Source organism: Siniperca chuatsi, linkage group LG23 (assembly GCF_020085105.1).
Source record: "Siniperca chuatsi isolate FFG_IHB_CAS linkage group LG23, ASM2008510v1, whole genome shotgun sequence".
Classification (NCBI taxonomy): domain Eukaryota; kingdom Metazoa; phylum Chordata; class Actinopteri; order Centrarchiformes; family Sinipercidae; genus Siniperca; species Siniperca chuatsi.
In genome coordinates this window covers 5,390,328-5,413,943 of record NC_058064.1, presented here as the reverse complement: position 1 = coordinate 5,413,943, position 23,616 = coordinate 5,390,328, and the positions used below count along the sequence as shown (strand labels likewise).

The 23,616-nt window shown below is 40.6% G+C and overlaps 2 protein-coding genes across 3 annotated transcripts in view; one reads left to right on the top strand and one right to left on the bottom strand.

Moving 5' to 3' along the window:
* nup37 (nucleoporin 37) overlaps positions 1 to 13,099 on the top strand; it is a 31,800-nt gene extending 18,701 nt beyond the window's left edge. The window contains exons 3-11 of one of the 2 annotated variants that reach the window (XM_044186005.1): positions 656 to 834; positions 909 to 1,030; positions 5,601 to 5,673; positions 5,899 to 5,993; positions 11,029 to 11,119; positions 12,097 to 12,278; positions 12,386 to 12,436; positions 12,717 to 12,810; positions 12,901 to 13,099. In XM_044186005.1, the coding sequence (XP_044041940.1) occupies positions 656 to 834; positions 909 to 1,030; positions 5,601 to 5,673; positions 5,899 to 5,993; positions 11,029 to 11,119; positions 12,097 to 12,278; positions 12,386 to 12,436; positions 12,717 to 12,810; positions 12,901 to 13,014 (1,001 nt within the window). In that variant the 3' untranslated portion in view covers positions 13,015 to 13,099. Of the gene's footprint in view, positions 1 to 636; positions 835 to 908; positions 1,031 to 5,600; positions 5,674 to 5,898; positions 5,994 to 11,028; positions 11,120 to 12,096; positions 12,279 to 12,385; positions 12,437 to 12,716; positions 12,811 to 12,900 lie in introns of both variants that reach the window. The other variant, XM_044186004.1, reaches the window with a different exon arrangement.
* Positions 13,100 to 17,002: 3,903 nt separating this feature from the next.
* Positions 17,003 to 23,403, bottom strand: th2 (tyrosine hydroxylase 2). Its single transcript, XM_044186000.1, has 12 exons — positions 22,957 to 23,403; positions 21,278 to 21,452; positions 20,975 to 21,063; positions 20,805 to 20,872; positions 20,676 to 20,726; positions 20,437 to 20,582; positions 19,604 to 19,739; positions 19,445 to 19,514; positions 19,302 to 19,358; positions 18,919 to 19,014; positions 18,704 to 18,837; positions 17,003 to 17,391 (listed from the first exon to the last, which is right to left on the bottom strand). Exons 1-12 carry the CDS (start codon positions 23,260 to 23,262, stop codon positions 17,229 to 17,231), a joined length of 1,491 nt encoding a protein of 496 aa, XP_044041935.1. The 5' UTR covers positions 23,263 to 23,403; the 3' UTR covers positions 17,003 to 17,228.
* Positions 23,404 to 23,616: the final 213 nt, after the last annotated feature.

Here is a 23,616-nt window from a genome sequence, read left to right as displayed (position 1 = left end):
TAATACATACATTGTGAGGCTGTCTGGATTAACTGTCTAACTGCGCTCTTCAGAGGTTGAGGAACTATTTGATCTGACAGCTGAAGTTATGATTTTGTTTTATGACATTGAACTGAACATTCCCACATTTTTATTCTACAATAGATTAAGTACTTGAGGTTCTGCTCAAGCTAGGAGTGAGGGGATATAGATACAATCATCTATCATGCATAAGCAATTCTATATCGTGATATTGATATATTGCAGTTTAAAATGAGAGAAACTGTTTATGAATAAAATAACAGGAATTTGGAAACTGGATTTTGGCTAATCCAGCTAATTAATGAGTTGACAAATAAAGGCACTTAATCACATTAATGTAAAAATCAATGGCCTAATAGAGCCAGAGATATTAAAGGAATGGCCATACCTTGGTATAATGGTATGGCAGTCATCAAATTTATATCATCTCACGATATATATTGTCATATCGGCCAACCTTAGCTCACGTTAATGCCTAATTTTATTCAGTATCAACTAAGGTGATTTATTTAGCAGATGTTGCTTTTTTCACAGTGTTAAACATAACTGTTTTGATGATCACATCAAACATTAGACAAACGGTTCTCTGTCCTCTTTTATTCTCATGTATTACAGTGGAAGCTCTGATCTGAAGCCAGTTTTACCAGGACACACAGCATGCAGGAGGATTCAAGCCGCAGTCCCAGTTACACGGTGGCATGCGAGGACTATGTTCACGTGGTTGAATTCAGTCCTTTCAGCTCTGGTACCCCTGCCTCTCTCCTGGCCTATGGTGGAAACCAGTATGTGGTAGTGGGCACCTGCCTATTCCAGGTTAGAGATGCAGCTTCACACAACCTGGTTTACCTACAGTGTACTCCTTTCTGAACACATACTTGTTCCCACAGGAGGAGGATATGGAGATTGAGGGAGTTGAATTCAATGTTCTTCGAGCTTTCCATCATGAATTGCGTGTCGATGCTTTTGCCTGGAGCCCTGAGTCCCGGCTGGACAGGATACCCACTATCAGGTACTGCTGCTTTGTTTCCAGCACCTTTCGGTCTGGTGATATTATGACCCAATGAAGTTGCATAGTTCAGGACAGTATTGTAGTATCTGTCTGTATGTGTCTTGACTTGAGTAGATTTTAGAGCACCTTGCTGCATAAATTGTAAACTGAAGCTGAGCAATATATTGTTTCAGCATCAAAACTGCAATTTATGCACATGAAATGGTTGTATTGTAAAGGATGAAAATTAGTCCTAATATGTTACACTATACAAAACATTTCACTGCCTGTCAGAAAATAAACACTACCGAAGATCGCTCATGACTAATCTTAAAGACAGTTTAGTCCATGGTGAATAACCAACCACAGTCATACTCAGTGGGCAGATTCATTTAGCATACAACAAGGAAAGCAAGTTAAGATGTGTACTGTGTAGAATTTAACATTTAACTTTAAAATGAGTAAAGAGGTCGAAACGAACCATCAAAAGGAAGAATGGTTGTTGGGGAAATAACATGGAATGTTTGGTTTTGAAAGAACAGGAAACCAATTTCTTCACAGTTAAAAGCTCCATAATTAAATAACTTACCTTTTTTTTTTTTTTTTTTTTTAAAATATTGTTCAGCCTTGTAAACCAATTCCCACAGAGCTGTCACAAATACTTAAACTATAATGCTGGTGTTTTAGCATGTTTACTAAACTGCGATTACTACAAATCATGTATGCACTGGCCATATACAGTGACATACTCTCTAAGGGATCATTTTTGGATCAAGTGCCTCTTCAGCAGCCTGAGTGTCCCCCTAGTTAGCTCAGGAGCTGCTCTGTACTGCCATTAGTGCAAAACTGCTGCATGGAAGTGTCCTATTGGTTGGAAAAAGGGTTTAAATAAAAGGGCACTTGAGATTTGGCTTCTGAACACTAACCTTTTTAATGCAGGAGGCTGGCAAATTAACTATGTGTTTCACAACATTAATGTCTGTTTATTGTCTGTCTTACGGATTTAATTATTTAACATAACCCCTGAATGCCTTTTTAACTTCCAAATGTCAGTTGTTCCCACCAACACTGAACACACCACCTTTGCCGACCTTGCTTTCAGTATTTTGCATTGCACTTATTGAACCTTGACAAAACAGAGGTGACAGAATTTTCAGTATAATTGATTACCTGTTACATTACATTCATTTAATTTGGCAGATGCTTTTAACCAATGCAACTTACATTTTTTTTCAATCCACATACATAAGTTGGGGTTTCAGTGTTACGTTCGATGGACATGCCCCTCTACCAGCTAAGCTGTCCATCTATAATGTGAAGTGTGCTGACATATTTTCTAAGTCATTAATCAGTTTAAGTAATGACCTTATTAGCATAACAGGCTGTTTTTAATATCAGATGGTGTTTATGGTGGGCCATCTGCAGTGCCTTTAGTGTCTTTAAACACAACCAGATAATTATTCACAAACACCAGAACAAGAGGCAGTTGTAGAGAAAGCACAGCAGCCACACTGTGTGAAAGTAGTCATAACCGCCTCTCACTGTCACTGCAGCTGCCAGGATGTGAGCCAAGTTATTTCAGGGGGCCTTGGACAGGAGGGAAGTAGCCCAACTGTAGATTGTTAGAAAGCAAGAGTTTCCTCCTAATTGGAGCGCTGGATGGGAAGGTTCCGCGGTCCCTCCGGAGGTGTTTAAGCTTTCTGTAATTGAAAAGGAAAGGCAGCGATAATTCTTGGCCTTCTGTGGTTTACTCCACAGGGCCCTCGAGCCAGCCCTGTGACGTGCGCACATGTTATTGCGCTGATGACTACCCACTCAGGTTCCATCCCTCCCTTCGATCTGCACATAGCCGTGCCTTCCAGGAAAAGTACAACGTTCTCACGGGCTTGCCTCAAGCAGGGGCCCAGAGAGAGCGAGAGAGATGAGGGGAGGAGAGGAGAGGGGGCTGCAGCACTGCCACCATCCACCACAGCAGCTTGTAATGGGAAGATCTGAAGATTAGCAAAGGCCAGACACCCCACACATAACAACTATTTCACCAAATACGCAGATTTTTCAGTCTATTATTCATTCAAAGTTGGCATTGTATTCCTTTTATTAGAGAGTTAACAGGAAATGAGAGGAAAGAGAGAAGGGGAATGAACAAAGGTCTCCAGCTGGACTTGAACCAGGGACGCTGCGATTCATGGTCAGCACTTTTAAACTCCTAGCCCTCCAGGACGCCCCCAGGTAGACTATGATGAGAGTTTTATCACTAGACAAACCACAAATCCTGCTCTCAGGAAACGAAAGTCATCAACATCCATCAGTAAATTATATGTTTTGCTGCAGCTTTCACAGAAAAGTTGAAGAAACAGATTTAAAATTCTAGTTTTGCATGCTGGTAGCCGAGTGTTAAGATGCATACCATAGAACAGCAATTTCCCAGTTCGATTCTAACAAGGGATCATTGTTCATAGTTAAAGTGTCATACCCTTGTTTCTCTCCTTTTTTCCCCCCATCTACCCTATACTATCAGCTATCCGGTGATAGATGCCCAAAATTAATCATAAAAAATAAGAAAAAAGGCAGTTTTATATATAAATACAAAAAACCCCACATCATTTCAGCATTTACTTTACAATCACCAGGTGTGCAGCTTCACATATCATTCGATGCAATCTAATAATACAAATTAGCTCCACCATTGTGCACTATATAAACTAATTTACTGCTTGTTAGAAAATAAAAAACTAGCAAAGTTTGCTGTGGCATAGTTGATTGCAAAGACAAACAGTCTGCCCCATCTGACAAGCGACAGCCTTATTTAATTACATTGTGTATGTATTGCACACATGTTGTGCCTGCAACTGACCATTCACAATCATTCTTAGAGCAGATTTGTTCAGCATGCAATGGAAAAAATCAAGCTAACAAGGACTGACGAAGACCTGTTGTGGAAAGAAAATGTTACATATGCTATTTGGAAGTATTTTGGTCTTAAAGATTATGTGGAACATCAGCAGGGACTTTTCTTTCTGTCCAAATGGAGGTAAAGCTACATACACAATATTTTATGAAATTATGCAGCTTTTTTAAAATGACACTGGGAGGGCATAACACACAGAGGTTCACGTTATTCCCCGCTGGCCCACCCCCAACTGTGCAGGCGTCAGGACCAACCAGTAGGGCTCAATTGGGTAGTGACAAAGATATGAACCCTCACTGGCTTCCCACCGATTCACGCTGCTTATTGGGATTGGTGGAACGCCCAACCAAGCTGAAGATACAGTTACTGGGAATCGCATATCTAAGATATATTTTGACATTTTGGGAAATATGCTTATTAGCCTGAAGTCTTGTCTTCACTGTGAGGTTGCCAAGCAACCAGGGGAGACTCCAGGAAGTTAAAGCGCCTGACCGCTAGTCTCCAAGGAAGTTACGTCCCATAACTATATATTTTCCCTGTTTCAAGTCTTTATGCTATGCTAAACCAACTGGCTGCTGGCTCCATACAAGAGAGTGGCAGCAATCTTCTCTTCTAACTCTCTGCAAGAATAAGCATATTTACCAGAATGTTGAACTATTCCTTTAAATATTGCAGTGTGTATAGCAGAAAACTAAAATATTGTAAAAATCATTAAGCCCACAGCTAATGTAATATGCAATGGATTTTGCGGGGGGGGGGGACGACGACAGTGTGGTAGGCTTCAGAATTCAAATATTGATGCAAGTCAATAAGTATCACACTTAAAGATGTTCCCTCTCCCAAAAAACTTCTCCTATTTCACACAAAAGTTGTATGAACTTTGTGTTTTCCTATTACATAGGAAAGGATAAACTCTTGTCTCTCATTTCTGTCTTTTGCTAAAACAGTAATCACAGTGTTCTACAACAACAATGCTGAAATTCTGTGGTGTTTCCCTTTTAATAGTGACTTTTATTGTGTTAAGCAAGATTATTGGAGATCAATCAAGAAAATGGCTTTGACATTAAAGTAAAAAAGCAAAATGAGCCAGAATGTGTTCCATGCCTCACTCCAAAGTACAACACTAATTTGTAGGGTTAGAAGGCCTATGCTAATATAATCTAATCTACTGTAGCAGTAATACCCCGAAGCACGTTAAGGGTGTTTGTAATGACATCATGCCAAATCCATCTGTGCCTGCGACTGCAAATGTGTGAACCTCTGTCTGTTTATTCTGGTGATATGTGTGTGTTTTTCTTGTCATAAGTGAGTTAGTGTAATTGTGTGAATAATTGCAGGCACTGGTGTATACTACGACTGATTAGAGGGAAAGTCCTCTGCCTGGATCTGCACAGGTTTTTGAACAGAGACATGCGTAAATGGCGTGAGGAATCTTGTTTTTCTCAGTGTTTATCTTAGCTTGCAATTAGAATCTCCCTGGCAGCGTTTCTACTGATCACTTTCCAAGTTTCTACCACACACACTGACACTCTCATCCAGAGGTGTCAGGCTAGGCAGCTGCAGGCATGTATGTAGAAAGAGATGTCGTCTGTCATTGGGTCTGTACAGTCTGACTCTGTTTTGATGATCTCTCTTTGTTTATTTTTATATCCTCTTTCTTTTTCTCTTCCTCTCTCTTTGCAGATTTTGCACCGCTGCAGCTGACAGAAAGCTACGCCTGCTGACTTCTGATCTTCAGGATAGTCATGAAGTCAAGGTAGTGCAACATCTGGAGCACATTGGCCAGAATTGTGCTTGTCAGTTGGCATTAAACTTTCTTTACTTAGTACTGACATTTGGTACTTAGTGATACAGGAAATGTAGCTGTACACACAGAAAGCAGAGCTGTAGCCAGTGTTGTAAACCCGAGTTTGCTAGAAAAGTTTATTGATTATGTGTTTGCTGTTTTGTTTACATATTGTGTTTCTATACTGTTGCCTAGGTGATGGAGGGCCACACCAGCTACATTAACCATTTGGTGTTCGAGCCCACGGAGGGGAAACAAATTGCTTCTGTCAGTGATGACCACACTTGCAGGTCCAAACCATTATATTTTTGTGTGTGTGTGTGTGTGTGTGTGTGTGTGTGTGTGTGTGTGTGTGTGTGTGTGTGTTTCATGACTTTAACCTGAATGCACACTAACCCATGGGGACTTGTGTCATCGTGGGGACAGAAATTGAGGTCCCCATTGGTAGAGACTGATTTTTGAGGGCTAAGACTTGGTTTTAGGGTACAGGTTACAATTAGGGTAAGGGGCTAGGGAAAGCATTATGTCAATGACTGTCCCCCACGGGGATAGTGAAACAGACATGTGTGTGTGTGTTCCCAGCTTCTGATTTTCAGTTCTGTTCTCTGTTAATGGTGCAGAAAGTCCTGACTGTGTTTCCACAGTGAAACATGATGCTAAGCACAACATGCTCTGGTGTGACTGTGCGTAAGCACAGAGCTGCTTTGTAGCTTTTCTAGCTAATTGGTTAAATATGGAAATCCAATTAGCTGTAGAAAGACTTTCCTCTCTAAGGGGTACCTATAACATGGTCCCCAAATTTTCCTTTTCAATTAATGCTAGAGGAGGGAAAATGTGTGTCAGTAGCCAGGGTCACCTCAGGGACAAACCCTTCTACATCAGCAGGCTGGTTCTCCTTCAACATGCAATCCTGTGTTGCACTACTGGGCCCTGTTCTTATATTATTAATGTCAGTAAGTGTAAAAATTATTTTAAATTAATTTTGATACTTTAAGATTTGAACCAAAAGTTGCAGGCAGGTGAAGACCAGGGCTACTAATAACACTTTTCATAATTGATTAATCTGCCGATTATTTAGCCAACTGAACATTTTTTAGAGAAAAATGTTTGGGGAAAACAATAAAAATAGTGGAAAATGTGCATCACAGTCCAAGGTGACGTCTTCAAATTGCTTCTTCTGTCCAACCAACAGTCAAGAACTCCAAAATATTCAGTTTACAATGATACAAAACAGAGAAAAGCGGCTTGTCCTCATATTCAAGAAGCTGGAACCAGAACAAACAAAAAAGATTAATCATCAAAATTGTATTGTTGATTCATTTTGTTGATTCAACAACTGTTCAAAGTCTGGTTAGATGTCATTGGTTGTTGTTAGGGCTGTCACTTTTTCAAGTTTGAATAACGAAACAAAACACATAATTTAATTCGAAATCATTCAAACTTAGCCCATGTAGCCTAATCGTAAACAACGATAACATCCACAGCCAGGTAGCCACCGAAAACAGTCCACTTCCTCACTTAAGTGACAAGGTTGTATTATACTATAAGGCAGTTGTAAGGAATTTATAGTGTTGGTTTATTATCCAGCCCAAGGAAACAGTATATATATGCTTAAGGTTAATCTGAAAGCAGTGTCAAATATGCCTCTCGTTTATCTTAGATCTGACAACTGGTTCATTTGTCATTATAAAACACTTTGACAGTCACAGGCTTGATGGTTGTCCTCTCCTGCTCAGTGCCTTGTCCTGCCACATCAGGCCGTCTGAGATCGCACTGAGTAGAACGAGTCTCCCCCACTCCCATCCACTCTCCTCTTCCCCTGCCTCCGCTGACCGGCCAGAGAAAACACGAGTGCGCTCCATCTGCTGAAAGATTTAAATTCTGTCATGTTGAAAAAATATGGGACGCAGGAGGAAGACAGAGGCGGAACAAGGGATAGATCAAGTTAACAGTAGAGGACCTTCCAGTCAGCCCACACAAACTGAGCCTCGATGTGAGAGGAGGAAACTGGGAAATGTATGCCTGCATGTATAGCTCATGACCTCTCCATCGCTCTGTTAGGTTTGGCAGCAGTGCCTCTTCTATAAGTTTGCTTAGCTTTGTCATCACTGTCCCCTGCAGTTGTGGGAACTCTGCTGTTGCCAACATGCAACCTGACGCTGCAGCATCTAGGTGGGGAACCAGACTACTCCCTCAGGGGAGTTTACATTTGGTTCATGTTGTCTAAACAGCTCATGGTGTCAGTGTAGATGGAGTGGGGTGAGTCTGTGGGGAAATGTGCCACCTAGAGATCACAAGGGCACACTGCAGGATCCTGAGGGGATCTGGGGTTGTCTGAGTTCGCAGATGAACTCAGGATAACGCACACCTGCTGCTGCTGCATTATGTATATGGTTTAAAGCATTTTGTCCTGTTCTCAGTGATAATCCGTTTGCTTTTCTCGATCCCTTATGTTGTCTAAGAAACTCCAACAGCTTGGTATCTCATCCATGCTTTCAACCTATCTTTTTTCCAAACCCTTTTTTGACTGACATACCCCCCACAGCAGATGACCTCTAGTACCCCTTCATCAACACCGCATGTCATGTTCTAAATATGTTCTTGTGAATAGAATATAAATTGGATGTTATTCAACACTATTATTTATAAAAAAGTGGATATTGTTAGAATAATTTGGTCATACAATTTAAATTATCAATGCTTAGGTTGCTGTGGCAGAGACTGGATGTTTCAGCCATTTATTATCCATTACTTTAGCAAATTATTTCAAGCATTTATCCATTAGTTTTAGCTAGCATTATCTATTTCAACCATTAGCCATTCATTTTAGCTGTCTATTTCAGCCGTTAAGCTATTACTGTCACCAGTCTTTTTCAACTGTTTAGCCATATACTTTAAGTTATCTATTTCAACTACTTATCCATTACTTTTAGCGTAGTATTTAAACTTTTCTGCTTACTTGCTAACTAGTTTTCACACACTCAACCACAACATGTGGTGTCAATGTGTTACAATGTGGTATGTACTGTGCAGTCAGCCTAGCTTAGCTAGTAGCTTATTGGTTATTGTAAATATGCACAATCTTACCGTATCCCGTGGCAACTGTAGAACCCAATTAAGATGTGAAATGATTTCAATAACTCTTTCAACAGTAAAAGTATGATATTTTTTGTCTGTCAAAATCAAATGTTGAGGAGGTCCTGTTGAAATAGATGCCTCAACCAGGGCGACCCTGTGAGGCACTGTGATGGGATTATATCGTCTGACTCTTCTAGTTCTCTCCCTCCAGAGAGTCACCTTCGATTATTTACTCTTCTTTCTACAATAAATCAGATCAAAGAGCACTAACGGCATTTCCCGTTTCCTCCACTTATGGGAAACATTGACAAACCGTAGCACTCTAGCCGTGCTGTTTTCTCACTTAGATAACACAATACAGGACTTCAGATGTCCTTTTCAACTCTGTTGTACATGGATGCGAAGTGTTATTGCTTGATGTAGTGTTATGCAATTACACAGTGTTTTATCAGAGGCGGTCACGCGTGTTTTCGTGTCTCATGTCTTTCACCTCGTTTGGCAAAGGTTATGTTTTTTTGGGGAGCCGTTGCTCTCCATTTGAAGGGCAGAGTGGTTGACCACAGTTTGGCCGTTGGTGGTGTAGCGTGCAATTGAGCTCTGCTTGGCTAGTGGTCTGAAAGAATAGGGTTTAGTCGTTGTTTTCCTGGTGTGGTCATGCTCCACGGTGGAGGCTCTGGCTGAGTCTGCACATGGGCAAAGGAAAGAAACCCAGAGTTTCGACAGGGCTCTATCCTGCTGCAGGGGAGATGAGGCAGGAAAAGTTGAGTGTTTACTGAGGTCTTCATCTGAGACGGGGCATATCCTCCCCTACACCGCACCACTGAGGACATCAATCTCTCCAACAACACACTTGACATTTAGATGGTCTTTGGAGGTACTTTTTGGGCTTTATTAGATGATGTCTTCTGCATGACCTCATCAGTCAGCGCCTTCCCATGCTTCACAAGCGTTTGTTTTATATTCCCAGAAACACTTGCAGCCTCCCACCCTACGCCCCCATCCCCACCTTTTCTTTTAGTTCAGGGATCGCTCAGATGTGGTTTACCATAGATCCAGGTCTCAGGACCCACAGTTCTCTCCATCCAAGTGATCCATTACATCCGTGGTGTTTCTCAGCTGCTTTTGCTATCATAGGTCTTATTTAGCTTTAGAATCGACTATTATTTAAATGAAGATTGGTCATAATCCTCACACGAGCTTTGGATTCTTGGTGTTTGCTTGCAAGACCCCTCTGTTTTGATTTGCATAAAGTAGGATGCTGTTCAACTTCTCTCCGCTGCACTTCCTCTGCTGCCCTCTCTGTACTCCACAGAAAATGAATGGCAGCGGGCCGCCCACAGCGAAACATTTGCTGTAATGTGAGTGGAGCGTAACGCCGACTCAGGCGAGGGTGATGTCCCCCGCCCCTGCTATCATAGCTCAATGTAATGTGAGGCTGGCGTTTTCCCTGAAAGAGGAGTCCAGCATAAGTCTGTCTGTCTTCACAGCTCAGGGCCCAGATCTGAGAAAAGAGCCCTTTTTCCCTGGAAAAGCATGAAACCCCTGTACATCACTTGCGCACAACCAGCAGGAGTTAGATAAATTAGGAGCAAACAGGAACTTGGATGAAAACATGTCGTCTATCATTGACCACATTGTGTGCCATAAAAGTCTGATAGTCGTGTGTCTTGTATTGGGCCACAAATTTATGGAAATGTTGAACTTGAATTCTGTCAAAAAAGCATCAGAAGAGGAAAAAACTAAATACCTTTTTTAAGAATATTTTGGCATACGGTAATGAGGAAACTTGTGCTCTTATATCTGTTAGGGTCAAGGCTGTATGTGTGTTCCATTTAGACCATCTGGACAATGAACTGTGTCGTTTTGTTTTAGATTGAGCACCACAAAGAAAGAAACCTTGGGAAGGTGAATTCTTTCAGATATTATGTAAGCATCTAAGGGTGGCTCAAACACTGATGCTATTTTTGGAACTGCTCTAAAACCCCATCTTTGTTGTTAATTAAGAGGTAGTGGATTTTGTTTTGGATTTTAGGCCAAGAGCGGTTCACATGTCAAGTTGAATCAATCCGTAACATTACTAATGAGAACTGATTAAAAGTCCTGTGTTTGTTACCCCCTTCACAATAACCTGAGAACTATATGGGTTTTTGCAAAGAATTCTCACACTTTCAGTTTATAATAAAATAGTTTTATAGTTAATAAAATTATTTAATATGCATCTTAATTTATCTTACTCTTAAAAAACAGGGTGTGGGGCCTGGATGGAAATGAAAGCACTACTCTCAGACTTCGCTCTCCTGGCATCAGTGTGTGCTGGCACCCAGAGGAAGCCTTTAAGGTAGGAGGGTTTGTTTCAGATACATGCTCATATTCTGAGGTCAAACTCTTGAGTTGTCTATATGCAAGTACACATAGTCAGGTGAGCTGTAAAATGTAACTTCAAGTTAGGTGTCTCAGTGTGTTTGTCTAAAGCCAAGTGGCCATTAGATGACAGGACAAGTGATTTGGCTGTCCCAGATGAGTTGTCAGAACTGGTCATTATGGAGCTTGTTATCTCACCTTTTGTTGGAAGGTTGGAGCACCTTATTTAATTGCCCTCCCATGATCCTGACCTCATTCAGGCATCCTTATTGCTATCCAGCAAACCTGATAATTTTGTCAGTGGTCAAATGAGCCCAATTAAGATTCTGCCCAACCATAAAATGGCAATTAAATTGTGAAATATCCTGAATGACGCATTGTCTAGTAGATGCTTGTCCTAAAGGCTGGGGCATGATCAAAACAAACAGTCTGACCACATCTGAAGGTTAAAGTTTTCATAACTGTTCCAAATAGCGACACTCAAAGGCGGAGTGAAAAGCCTGCTGCCATATAGAGAAGGGCGATAATTGGTCAAATGAGGATAATGGCGCACACTTTCAATCATTCTCTTCATAGTGTAGGCAGTCATAGTGTGGTAGTCGTTTTAAGAGCTTGAAGAGAAGATCGAGCCCTGCACACCTGGCCAATCGCGAGAAGAGGACGTGATTATCTGTTTCGTGAAGTTACAGACATTGTCGGACGCAGTCCCCACAGTTTCAGATGCTGTTCAACCATCTGACAAGCACACTAATGCCTTAAGCGTTAGCCAGTTAGTGGAGTGCAACCTGTCCAATATGTTTTCATTTCTCTACCATTGCATGCTGGAATAGACTGTACGACCCTGAGAATAAGTAGGTATTAAAAATAGATGGATGAATAGTAAGATACATATAAATGCATCATAGCAACATAAACTACAAACATTGGTTTAACTGACTCGTCTGTCCTCTCCAGTTAATGGTGGCAGAGAAGAAGGGAACAATTCGCTTCTATGACCTGGTGACCCAGCAGGCCATTCTGTCACTGGACTGTGGTCAGTCACCACTCATGTCAGCTGACTGGTGCCTCACAAACACGATCAAAGTCGGTGCTGTGGCGGGCAACGACTGGCTCATCTGGGACATAACTCGCTCCAGGTGACTGGGGGAGCGTGGGTAATACACTAATGATGCTGCATGATGTGTTGATTTGATGGCACACAATAGGATGGCATGTGTCTAAACCTTGTTTTTATTCCTTGCAGTTACCCACAGGAAAAAAGACCAGCCCACATTGATAAAGCACGGTTATTCAAGTAAGAAAATGTATGTTTTTAACTGTTGTAAGGCTTATTGTTTTTCAGTTTTCACAAATTTTCACCAGGATTTTATGTCCCTATGCACCCAAAACTTGCCAATTCAGGAGCTTAAGTCAACAAGTTTTCGGTGCATGTAGATAAAACATTTTCATATGGATTTGTATTGATTTCTAGCTGTTTTTAATGTAAAAAAAGAGAGAGAGAGAGAGCGAGATGGCAGTTTTTATTTAAATTAATTGGTTGATGACATTTAAAGATATGTTGTTCTTCTCCTCAGGTGGTCTCGAGCCAATGAAAACCTCTTTGCCACCACTGGATGTCCAGGAAAGATCTGTAGTCAGTTGCTCATCCACCATCTTGGCCACCCACAGGTTAGTGAGATGCTTTTCACAATCCAGATCATTTACTTTTTAATATTCTCTACAGCTCCAGTCTCATATCACATACTGATGTCGTTACAGCCGGTGCTGATCGGATCAGCCACAGTGGGATCGGGTCTCAGCTGGCACCGAACACTCCCGCTCTGTGTGATTGGCGGCGACAGGAAACTGTGCTTTTGGGCGACTGAAATGTAGACATCTGTACAGCACTTTCCATGGTGGATAACTAGGTCCACTATTTCTATTCTAGTAATTGTTTAATAAAATATTTTTCTGAGTATCTGCCGAGTTTGTATGACATTTGATGGAAATTGGCTGCATGCTTGAGCTTTGTTCTTTTTTATTTCTGACTACCCCTTCAGGTCAGCTACAGATAAACAGTGGGATGGTCGGGTCTCTGCGAAGAGCTCTATTTTCTTTTCTCTTAAGAGTAAGTTACATCCGCGGTCTTTTATGTCCTGCCAAGAAGCTGTAGTTCAAAGGAATGCATCGAGGAATCAGTGCCAACTCTCCACTTCACCAGTCAACATGATCATCATACCACAGATGTTCTCTCTCTGACTGTTGCTCAATTTTCTCACTACCAGTGACAGACTCATATCAATAATATATCTTTGTATGGGCTGTTCCACCTGCTGTGGTGCGCAGAAAATCCATAGGAAGGTTTGGATGAGTAAAAACTAGGAGGTCTGGCCGTGCTCCAGCTGTTGGACAAACCCTGCAGGGGTGGTGGTTGTAAGTGTAGTCATAGGAAAAGCTTTGGGAAGCATGGGAGTCGGGCCATTTCAGGTCATCTCCAACTCCATGACATGCAAAACAAGCGATTTTGTGAGGAAGCAGGGAGAGGAAGAGATACGCATCTTACCTTGGCGCATAATTATCAATGCTTCACAGACCAAACATGGAAGACAAGGTATCATTTGGCAGATATGTGTAATGCCCTCCGGTAAAACAAGGACGCATTGTACTGTCACAAGAATGCCATGTGTGAGAAACCGCCATGTCCATTTTCAAGGCAGTCATACACCTGCTAAGCTGCAGACTGCACTCATTTAATTACCTTGATCATGAATCATTCTAGGTGACAGCTGGTCACTTTTTTGCCCACTGATGTACTTAATATTCAAGGGTGCAGCCTTGGATAAATGTGCATTCATACTTGAGCGTCTAACAGCAGTTTATTGTACTTTTACGTATGTGTCAGCTGTAACACTAGGTTGTATTGTACAGCGATGCCTCTGCACGAAAGAACGGAGCGAGTAGTGGCCATGGAGACCTCAACTCTTTTAAACCAGTTCGTCAACTTCATATATTTCTTGGACTGGACGCATTAACCGGCATCCACAAAGCATAACATGTTATTGCTCTGCTGGTCTACACTTTTGTTTGAACAAGTCCAATGTGGTCTCCACTCTCTGCGTTTGCTGTGCTTTAGGTGCAAGTGGTGCTGGAGCAGCTGCATATAACACGGGATGTCAGTGGCACATGCAAGAAGCTGCCATTTTTATCCGTTCACACTCGGAACGTTTTCCAAAGAGTATAAAAGCTCCCTAAGAGGGCAGTGGAATCGCTAACTGAGCCACTTTCCTCTTAAACATGAGTCATGAATCTCAGTGGCTTCACAAATCCCAGTGACTCAAGGACACCATCTGATGGCTGATGAGCAGAATAGCATCAAGATTTGAGTTGATTTCTACAACATATGATCCATCTTGGACATCTTACAAACTCGCCTCTTTCCTGGAAGCACGTCGTCAGATGTCACTGCCCCGGGCATCCATGTTACCTTTGATGTAACCTGAATGAAGCTATTATGTCTCACAAACAGTTTGATCTCTTGTGGTGTGTGGACTAATAACAAACTGTGAAATGGATGAAAGAGAGATCAGACCGCCTTAAAATCCTCACCAACTTTCTCCTAATCTCCCCCCTCAGATAATTCTGCCAACTTTAAGCCCGGGCTCAACAAAGAAGAGAGCAAATAAAAATAATGAGGAGCATGATATGAAGGGAAACAAAGAAAGAGATTAGAGTCCTTTGAGGCTGGTGTTTGATTTAATCTCACGGCTGGTTTGTTGTGTAATGCTTTCCCAGAATGAAGCGATTATGTTGATCTTGATGAGTAGAGTCTTTCGAAAAGTGCTCCATCATTACTTTTGAGTGGAGTTTGTTGATCATCTAAACTGTTGCTGCCACAAAGTGTGTGACAGCTGCAGGATGAATTTGTCAGTTTTGCATCAAATGGCTTTGTTAATGGTTAATATATCATTTACTAATGCTTTATAATTTGCTTAGAAGTCATTAAAGAGTCATCCAAAGTGCTGCAGAGCATCTGAACCAAAGTCTATTAACAAAACTACAGACTTTATGGATTATAATAAGCACCTTTTATCTTTTTAATTTAATAACATTTATAGTTGCAGTTGACTTTAACTTTTGCTGCAAGAAAGTGAGAAACTCATGACCCGTTATTAATCACTTATTTTTAACTGCAGACTTGATGGCGAATTACAAAGCGAGAAACCCATAAGCATTTATTTATAATTGTGGTTAATTGAAGGAGATATCCAAATTAACTTAAAAGCTAGCTCCCAATACAAAGCAAGTGTCATGCTGGCGGACAATAAACAAACAGCTCACCAGTTTTTTTCATGACCTGGCAACCCAAAAGTTGGTCTTCCTAAAGGAGTAAATCGACATTTCGGGATATATGCTTTCATTGGCTTTCTTTCCAAGATTTATGAGAGATGATAAGACCAATCTCATGTCTATGCATTAAGTGCAGAGCTGGAGTCAGAAACAGCTAGCCTGGCTCTAAACAAAGTAAAAACACACCTATCAACATTGCTAAAGCTGACTAATTCACACCTTGTATCTTGCTCAACCCATACATAAACAGAAATGAGAAACAGAATGTTGAACTGTCCCGTTAATGGCTCATAACTGACTTATAAATCATTGGTAAACGATTTGTTAACTACTAACAAAGCTATTAGTTCTTTATCAGGCTTTAAATCACCAGATTTGCTCACATCTTGTGGAGTATCTTTCCTTTTGAGTTCTCAGGCCTGAGGACAAAGTGAACCTCCTGACCCTGTTTCCAGCCCGGAGGAGGCAACCAAGCCAGCGTAGGGATGGGATGGCCCTGACATCAATAAAGGAAACACTTATGGTTGGAGTCAGGATGATACAGCGTTTGGGATTTGCGGCGAGTACGCGAGGCACAAGAATCTAGCTGAATCCCTTACTGGTCGCCCTGTTGCCGCGGAAACCCGCTTTTGTTTGGCGCTCAGCAGATTCGGATCCTGGCCGTGGTTTCATGGGGATTTGTGGATTTGAAAGCGCTGGATGTAGAATGAGATACAAGAAATTATAAAGTGTTTGACTTTTGCTGGTAGAGAGTGTGTGCATGTATGTGTATGTCCCTGCACACTTGTCATGCAGTAGATCACTCTTTCCCTCCACTTGCTTTATCCCCTTCTCTCTTCACACACAATTTTTTCTACTCCACAAACACAGGGTTTCCTAGGGAGGCCGAAGCAGGGCTTGATTTACTGTACATTGGAATTATGGGAAGGGAAAGCTTCCCAACACAAGGTGGCCGATGGGAGGGTTTGCCAGCCACCGTGTTGATGATGGTGGTGCTTTATGAGTCCTGCAGATGGAGGTGATTTGTCTTTTTCAAAGGAAAAGCTTTGACGTGCGCAGCTCTGATATGCATTGTCGCCTGCGTGGAGATCAAAACGTTGGATGTCCGTCAAAACCCCCGAAGGCCAAATTCTCCAGTCGCACACAGAAAGAGAAATAAAGAGAGAAGAGCATCTGTCAGCAGTGCAGCCCTGCGGACCGTGCTGTGGTTGACTGTGAGGTCCCGGTGACCTGGCCCTACTGATGTGCTGGGCCTCAGTGCTGGCTCTGGCCTTGACCAGCTGAGGGAACATGATACTTAAATCATTCATAATTAGCTCCTTCCCTTTGCTTAATAACACATGAAGATAAATGGGTTCCAAGAATTTTCCAAATGGAAATAGTTGGTTTGGAATTAAAAGCTAGAAAATGGCCTACAAGCTCTGTATTGTAGTGGTTCACTGTCTCTCTTATTCCTCCTGCTGGCAAACACTGGACAACTCTCTTCAGCACCTTTTCTATCTTTTCTGTCTCTCTGGAATGTAAAACACTGACGTTTCTTCATGAAAATAAACATTTATTTCTTTTTTACATAATCTTCACATAATACATTATACACACAAACAAATGTCCCTGTGGAACCTCACAAACCTGACTACATTGTGATTTTCTTTATGTGTTAATAATAAATCTCATATACAATGTTTACACCGGCCAAATGTCCATCCTTTCGCTTGCAAGTTTGCATTTCTTTCTTATCTGCAGAAAATCTGCTCCTGGTCTTATGAGCTGAGTTTCTCCAAGGCGCTGTGAAGGGTCCTCAGGTCTTCTCTCATCTGGCTCAGAGCGTTTTGGATCTTGCTGGGCTGATCCAGAGCCTCCACGCTGCAGGTAAAGGGATCGTAGCGAACTGCAAAGGGACGCTTGATGGCTGCAGAGTATCTCCTGTGGAAATTAATGAAGTACGAGTATTAATAGATGGATATATACAGAGGGGTGACAAATATTAGGGGAAAAAAACATAAATTCTCTGATTAAGGTGTTAGGCCACCAGAACAGCTTCAATGCTCCTGGGCATAGACTCTACAAGACGTCATCTGCATCTTTGACCACTGGTAGTCCTATGGAGCAATGTTTTTATGAATGGGTCCCTGTGCACACCCAAGAGCATGACACCACCTGCCAATGGTTTCACACTACTCCACTGACCTACAGGTGGCGGTAACGCACCGAGAAATGCAGCAATGCACCACTAAAGGCAGGGAAGAAGAAGACTGCTAGCACGCAAACGTGGATGTAAACGATGCAGGTTTCAAAATGTTCAGAAAAATCAGCTTTGCTAATGTTTTCACACATTTGTTAGACCTCGAGGATACACACAGTGTGTTCTAGAGAGAAATGCTGAATGTAAACAGAAACATTTATTTACAATAAAACTCCATGGGATACCTTTAAATTTAGATTTTCCCTTTAATTTGTCACCATCTATAGATAGAGTACTTTATTAATTCCATTGGGAAATTGCGTCATAGCATTGTCATAGCAGCTAGGTCGTATAAATCACAAAACAAACGAGATGAAGACAGTCATGAAGGTGGGTGAGAAACAAAAAACTATAAAAGGCCATTTGTAAACAGAGTAAAATAAAGTCTAAGATTATAAACTAGAATATGACTGTAAAATATGTATTGAATACACTGTACACTGCTAGCTTTGTCATTGTAGTTATACACATAAAAGTATTCAGTCTGACTGACAAAGTATAACAAAAGACATGCTACAACACCTGCGGCAGCTCCAGCTGAATGAAGACAGTGAGATTCAGCTGAAAGCTCTTAAAGCTACTGCGTGGACCTTTGAGTTTAGATGACTTTGTTACATATACCGTTCCCAAAGGGTCAATAATGAAGTTCCATGCTAAAGGAAGAATATTCTATTACATTCTATAAAGTATTAAAGATTTCTCTCTAGAAAAACTAAAACTATTTACTGTAAATTATGTTTAGGATGAATTAATCAGTGGTTAGGGTTGTAGTCATGCTTTAATTTACAACTTTAGACCCAGTAGAGATGTTTTAAATTTGCATGTACAGTATTCTGAACAAGCAAAATCAAATTAAAACACATTTTACTGTATTTTAAGGGTAGAATGTTGTTAAAGGAACAGCTTTAATGTAATGTCTTCTGTTCTAACTTGAGGTATTACATTGTCACCCAACAGCAATAATGTACTCATCATAAAGTAATAAGTGAATACCTCAACTTAATCTTTGCATCTTCAAAGCTCTCAGACACAAAGTAAACAGGCTGGTAGGTCTGGTCCTGGTACGGCTGCACTGCTGTCTCCTCGGGGTTAAATGGCTTGTACTCCGGCTCATTTGACAGAGCGTACTGGAAGGACAGGTCAAAGACTGTCAGTACACCGAGCAAAAAAGAACATGCAGCAAAATATTTGTGCGTGAACACACTCACAACAAGCTCTCCATAAGATGACAGGAGTCCAGCGCCGTAAGCTTTCACTGCTCCGTTCTGCTTGCAGAGGCCAAACTCCACAGTAAACCAATATAACTTTAAAGGGAGAACACAATGAAAAAGGTAGATGAGGGCATGGTTAAACATAATGTGCAGACACTTACTTAAGCCACTAGATGGCACTGAAGATCCATTAAATACACAAAGTGAAGTGCGCCTGTGTTTGTCTCAGATATTAAAAGCTACTCTTTCAACTTTTGATATGAAACTGTGTAATTTTTCTGTTCTTGTGATGTTTTTACCTTAAGGACTGGCAATACAAAGTGATGTGTGTCTGAATATAATTGTCTCATTTAAGGTTTGAAAACTTAATAAAATCCTACTGTTGATAGTTTCTCAATGTCTTCATCTGAAGCTCCAAGCGAGGAAAGTCCAATCTCCTGAAATTGTTCAAATTAATTAGTTTTAAAGGTAATACAACTAGCTTACAAATCAAAAAACATATAATGCAGCACAGTACAGTTACCTGTGAAAATTGGGCGAATTCTTTATCTGCCAGCATGGGAATATGGCCGAGTAGTTCATGACAGCAGTCTCTGTCGCAGCAGATTAAACCAAGTCAATAATAGGAAAAGCAGCTGAATACATAAATAAATAAGTTGGGTCTCAAAAAACGATGACTCACGGCTCAGGGGAGTGCATGGGCGCAGAGAAGTGACGGGTGTACTGCGTGCACTGAAACACCCTGAAGGCCAAACTGTTGAGGAAGTCTCTGGCTGACAGCAGGCCGGCTACTGGACGCAGCTGGAAACCAGTTTTCTCTGAAACGAGCAGCGAGGAGAGAAACACTGTCACACACTGTGATGGCGCTCAAAGGAAGTAGAGCCAATAGACAGTGGTGGAAAATAACTAAGTACATTTACTCAAGTACTGTACTTAGGAACAATTGTAAAGTACTTGTACTTGAGTATTTCCATTTGATGCTACTCTGCTACATATCAGACGGAAATATTGTACTTTTTACTCCACTACATTTGTCTGACAGCTCTAGTTTTCAGATTAAAATGTTATATAAAAAAACATATAATAATCTTCTAAAATAAGATCCCAATCATTTTGGCTTGTGGCCTCTTACAAACAAGCAGTTGAAGCATCTTGTTACATGTTTCAGATGTATGAGTTGTTATTTTGGTTTCACTACAACAGCCAAAATAAAATAAAATAAAAATATGTTATGTTTCACAAATAACCCCAGAGATTAAAAATCCATCTAAATTTGTGTAGCAGAACTTTGTTTTTTCTTCTTTTCTCTCCCATTAATCATCTCAGATTTCTTTTGTGACCCTTTGGAGGGGCCAGCTGTTATAGTTTAAAGACCAAAATCTCTGATAATTCTACCTTTTATATTTCTTTTAGAGCTTGCAGAATAGCAGAAACAATAGCATTCTACGTTTTCAATCTGTGTTATCTTTTGGAGACCAAAATCTCTCATAATTCAAATTTTCTAATCTTTGTCACCTTTCAGGAAGGCAGAAACCTCTCTGAGCTGAGGGATGCGATCCTCTCCGTAGCCACACTCTTTCTCCAGCTGCTGAAGACCGTCCAGGAACTGCCTGCAGGCCAGACTGGGGTAAATAGTCCGCAGCTGCCGGTAAACCTCCCTCCTTTTAACACAACAACACCACATCATCACATCAGTGCACTTTAATCACCCTCCACACAGCATCTGCATTTATAACTGTGCAGTTCATGCTCACCATGTGGACACTTCTTCTGCTGTGTACTCCACCGTAGGCAACGGGTCCCCTCTGTGACAAAGAAAATTCATTTATGACAGAATATTTGAATATTACTCAGTGCTTAATGAAAATAAACATCTGACTCACTGTTTGTATCTGAAGGCAAGCTCAGCGATGACAGCCCGTCTTTTTCTGTATTCTGGATCGCTGTATCCCTGCAGAAAAATATGTTAAATGACCATAAATGGGCTGATAAATATGATTTACTAGTAAAGGGTAAAAGTGTGACATTTTGCAGTAGATATGTGAACACTCACTGGATGGTCCTGGTCCATGTCCGGATCATATTTGGTTATTAACATGTTGCATCTGTCAAGGTCTTTTATCTGTCGGGGAAACCAGGGAACTGTGATGTTGACGGGAGAGAAAAAAATGAATTAGTGCTTTTGTAACTGGTTACATGTTGTTATCATATGGTAACGTTAAAAAACCTAAAAGAAGTCTTAACTCATTTAATAAGGCCTGTAACATTGCATATGATGTCCTAATATCAACGTTCCTCACAAGAAAATATTGACAATGAAAAAGCATTAAATGTAATAATAAAATCAGGCAGTTGCCTTTTTCCTCAGGTATCGAGCGAACATCGTCAGCCACTCTCTTCAGTGAGTTGATGAAAACGTCCAGGTCAGAGCTGTGAACTTCACACTTCATGAAGAACTCCAGCTCTGTTGTGCTGTTCTTTGACTTCCTCCCTGGTCGACTTTCGATGTGGAGAAGTTTCGCTTCAAACGTCTATGAGGGAAATAAAAAAATAGAGCAAAGGATGTCAAGAAAATACAGACAGAAAGACCAAAAAAAATCACTCATTGTCTTTCATTCAGAAAGAATGAAAAATCAATGCTTTGACACTGATGAGAAGCTTTTGCGTCCCAAAATGGCCTTGTAGTTTAGTTTTTGTCATTATACTGAAGAAATGTATGTGTGTTATTTCTTGAACTCCATAGGCTGCTTAGGATATACAATTTCTACTCTGCCTTCATTTAATAATAGTTTTATCACTTAACCAAGTGATATCTTGTCACTCATCTCGGATTTGTGGTTGTTAAACCCTCAGGTGATGCATATTAGGGACTTGTTTGCCTATTCTTAAAGACAAAATCCATAAGCTCCAAATCCAAAACACAAGATTGGAGCCTCAAATTGATCCACAGATCTTTTAATACAAGGACTAACACTACACAAACAAGAACCAGGTGATGCATTTTAGGGACTTTTTTTGGCCTGTTCCTAAAGACAAAACCTATAGCCCAAATCCCAAATACAAGATTGGAGCCTCAAATTCATTTAAAGGACTAAAAATGTATTTTATTAATATTATTAATGTTTTTTGATGCTGTTTAATGTTTGTTTACATCAGTAAACTATTATAAATATTAATCATATATAATATTTGCAGTGGGGAAAAGTAACTCTAGTACTGTACTTAATTACAATTTTGAGGTGCTATTTATCCCATTTAATGCTACTTTCTTCTTCTAACATTACAACATTTCAGAGGAATGATGTTCTTTTTATCCCACCACATTTATTTGACAGCTTTACTAGTTACATTTCACATCACAAACTTACATACATGTTATAAAATATATGTTATAAACTACCTAAAATTGGCTCCACATTGAGCTAGAGCTCAATCGCTTCATCGATTTGTCGAACTACAGAAAATTAATCAGCAATTACAGTGTCTTGATGATCATAATAAGTCAATTTTCAGCCAAAAAAGCCAAATATTTGACAGTTCCAGCTTCTCAAATGTAAGAATTTGCTGATGAAACCATCCTTGGGTGATCTGATGTAGATAGAGCAAATGGACCTTGTAAATTTCCCCTCAGGGATCAATAAAGTCCTATCTTAATCTATAATAATACATCTTAATTTATTTGCTGATTATATTTTGTATTATTACTCTTAATAAGAGTGAAAAGTAACTAATAACTAAAGTTATCAAATCAATGTATGGAGTAAAAAGTACAATATTTCGCTCTGAGATGTAGTGGAGTAGAAGTATAAAGTAGCAGAAAATGGAAATACTCAAGTAAAATACAAGTATCTCAAAATTGTACTTAAGTACAGTACAGTTTCTGCATAACGAGTACATTTACTTTATTTTTCTATTAGTAATTCTCCTGGGCTTGAACTTGAGTTAAATGATAAATGCAGGACTCTTATAACTCGGTATTTTTAGTGTCTTATTGGTACTTTTACTCCATTAAATGATCTGAATACTGCGCCTTACCTCGAATATTTTCCCAGTTTTGAAGAATCCCGCGCTTTTCTCATTGCTGAGAGTGAACAGGACATTCAGAGTGACCCTGCCGTCCTTCTCCTCAAACACGAAGCTGTCTCCGTACCTGGAGGGCCCCGGGGAGCCCGCGGAGCCGCTGCTGCGCTCCCTGCGAGCATCCTCGATCAGACTCTGCTTCCTCCCGCTGAACGGCGCCGTCTGCGCCACACTCTCCGTCTTCATCTGTGTGGTGTCTGCTGGAGCCAACAGTGTGTGTGCCATCATCACCTCCGCGGACAGGTTTAAATACCCTGTCATCTGAAGGCTTTATGGAGATGAGTTGCGCAAGTAAGGCACGTGCGTTTGGCTTTTTTGGGCCTGTCTTGCGTCATGAGATTGCATCTCTTTATGGGACAAAATAGTGCTATTAGGAGAGGAAAATAGCCCACTCAACAACAACAACAACAAAAAAAATGCACAGGGATCACAGATGCATTCAACCAAAATAGGTCATTATAGGTTACATACATCTTACATATTCTTATTTATAAAAGGAAAACAAGAAAGTTTATTCGTATATTTGGACGTTAAAAGTGACTTTCTTAGTTTATTCTTAATTGCAAAAACAATATCTCAAATCCAAAACACAACATTGGCAATATTAAATGTATT

Excerpts from the sequence above, each read along its gene's own strand:
- th2 (XM_044186000.1), bottom strand. The coding sequence starts at position 23,262 with ATGACAGGGTATTTAAACCTGTCCGCGGAGGTGATGATGGCACACACA. Across the intron at positions 19,359-19,444 it reads AATTCGCCCAATTTTCACAG|GAGATTGGACTTTCCTCGCT; the intron begins GTAACTGTACTG and ends GAACAATTTCAG. Across the intron at positions 19,015-19,301 it reads ACATTGAGAAACTATCAACA|TTATATTGGTTTACTGTGGA; the intron begins GTAGGATTTTAT and ends CTCCCTTTAAAG.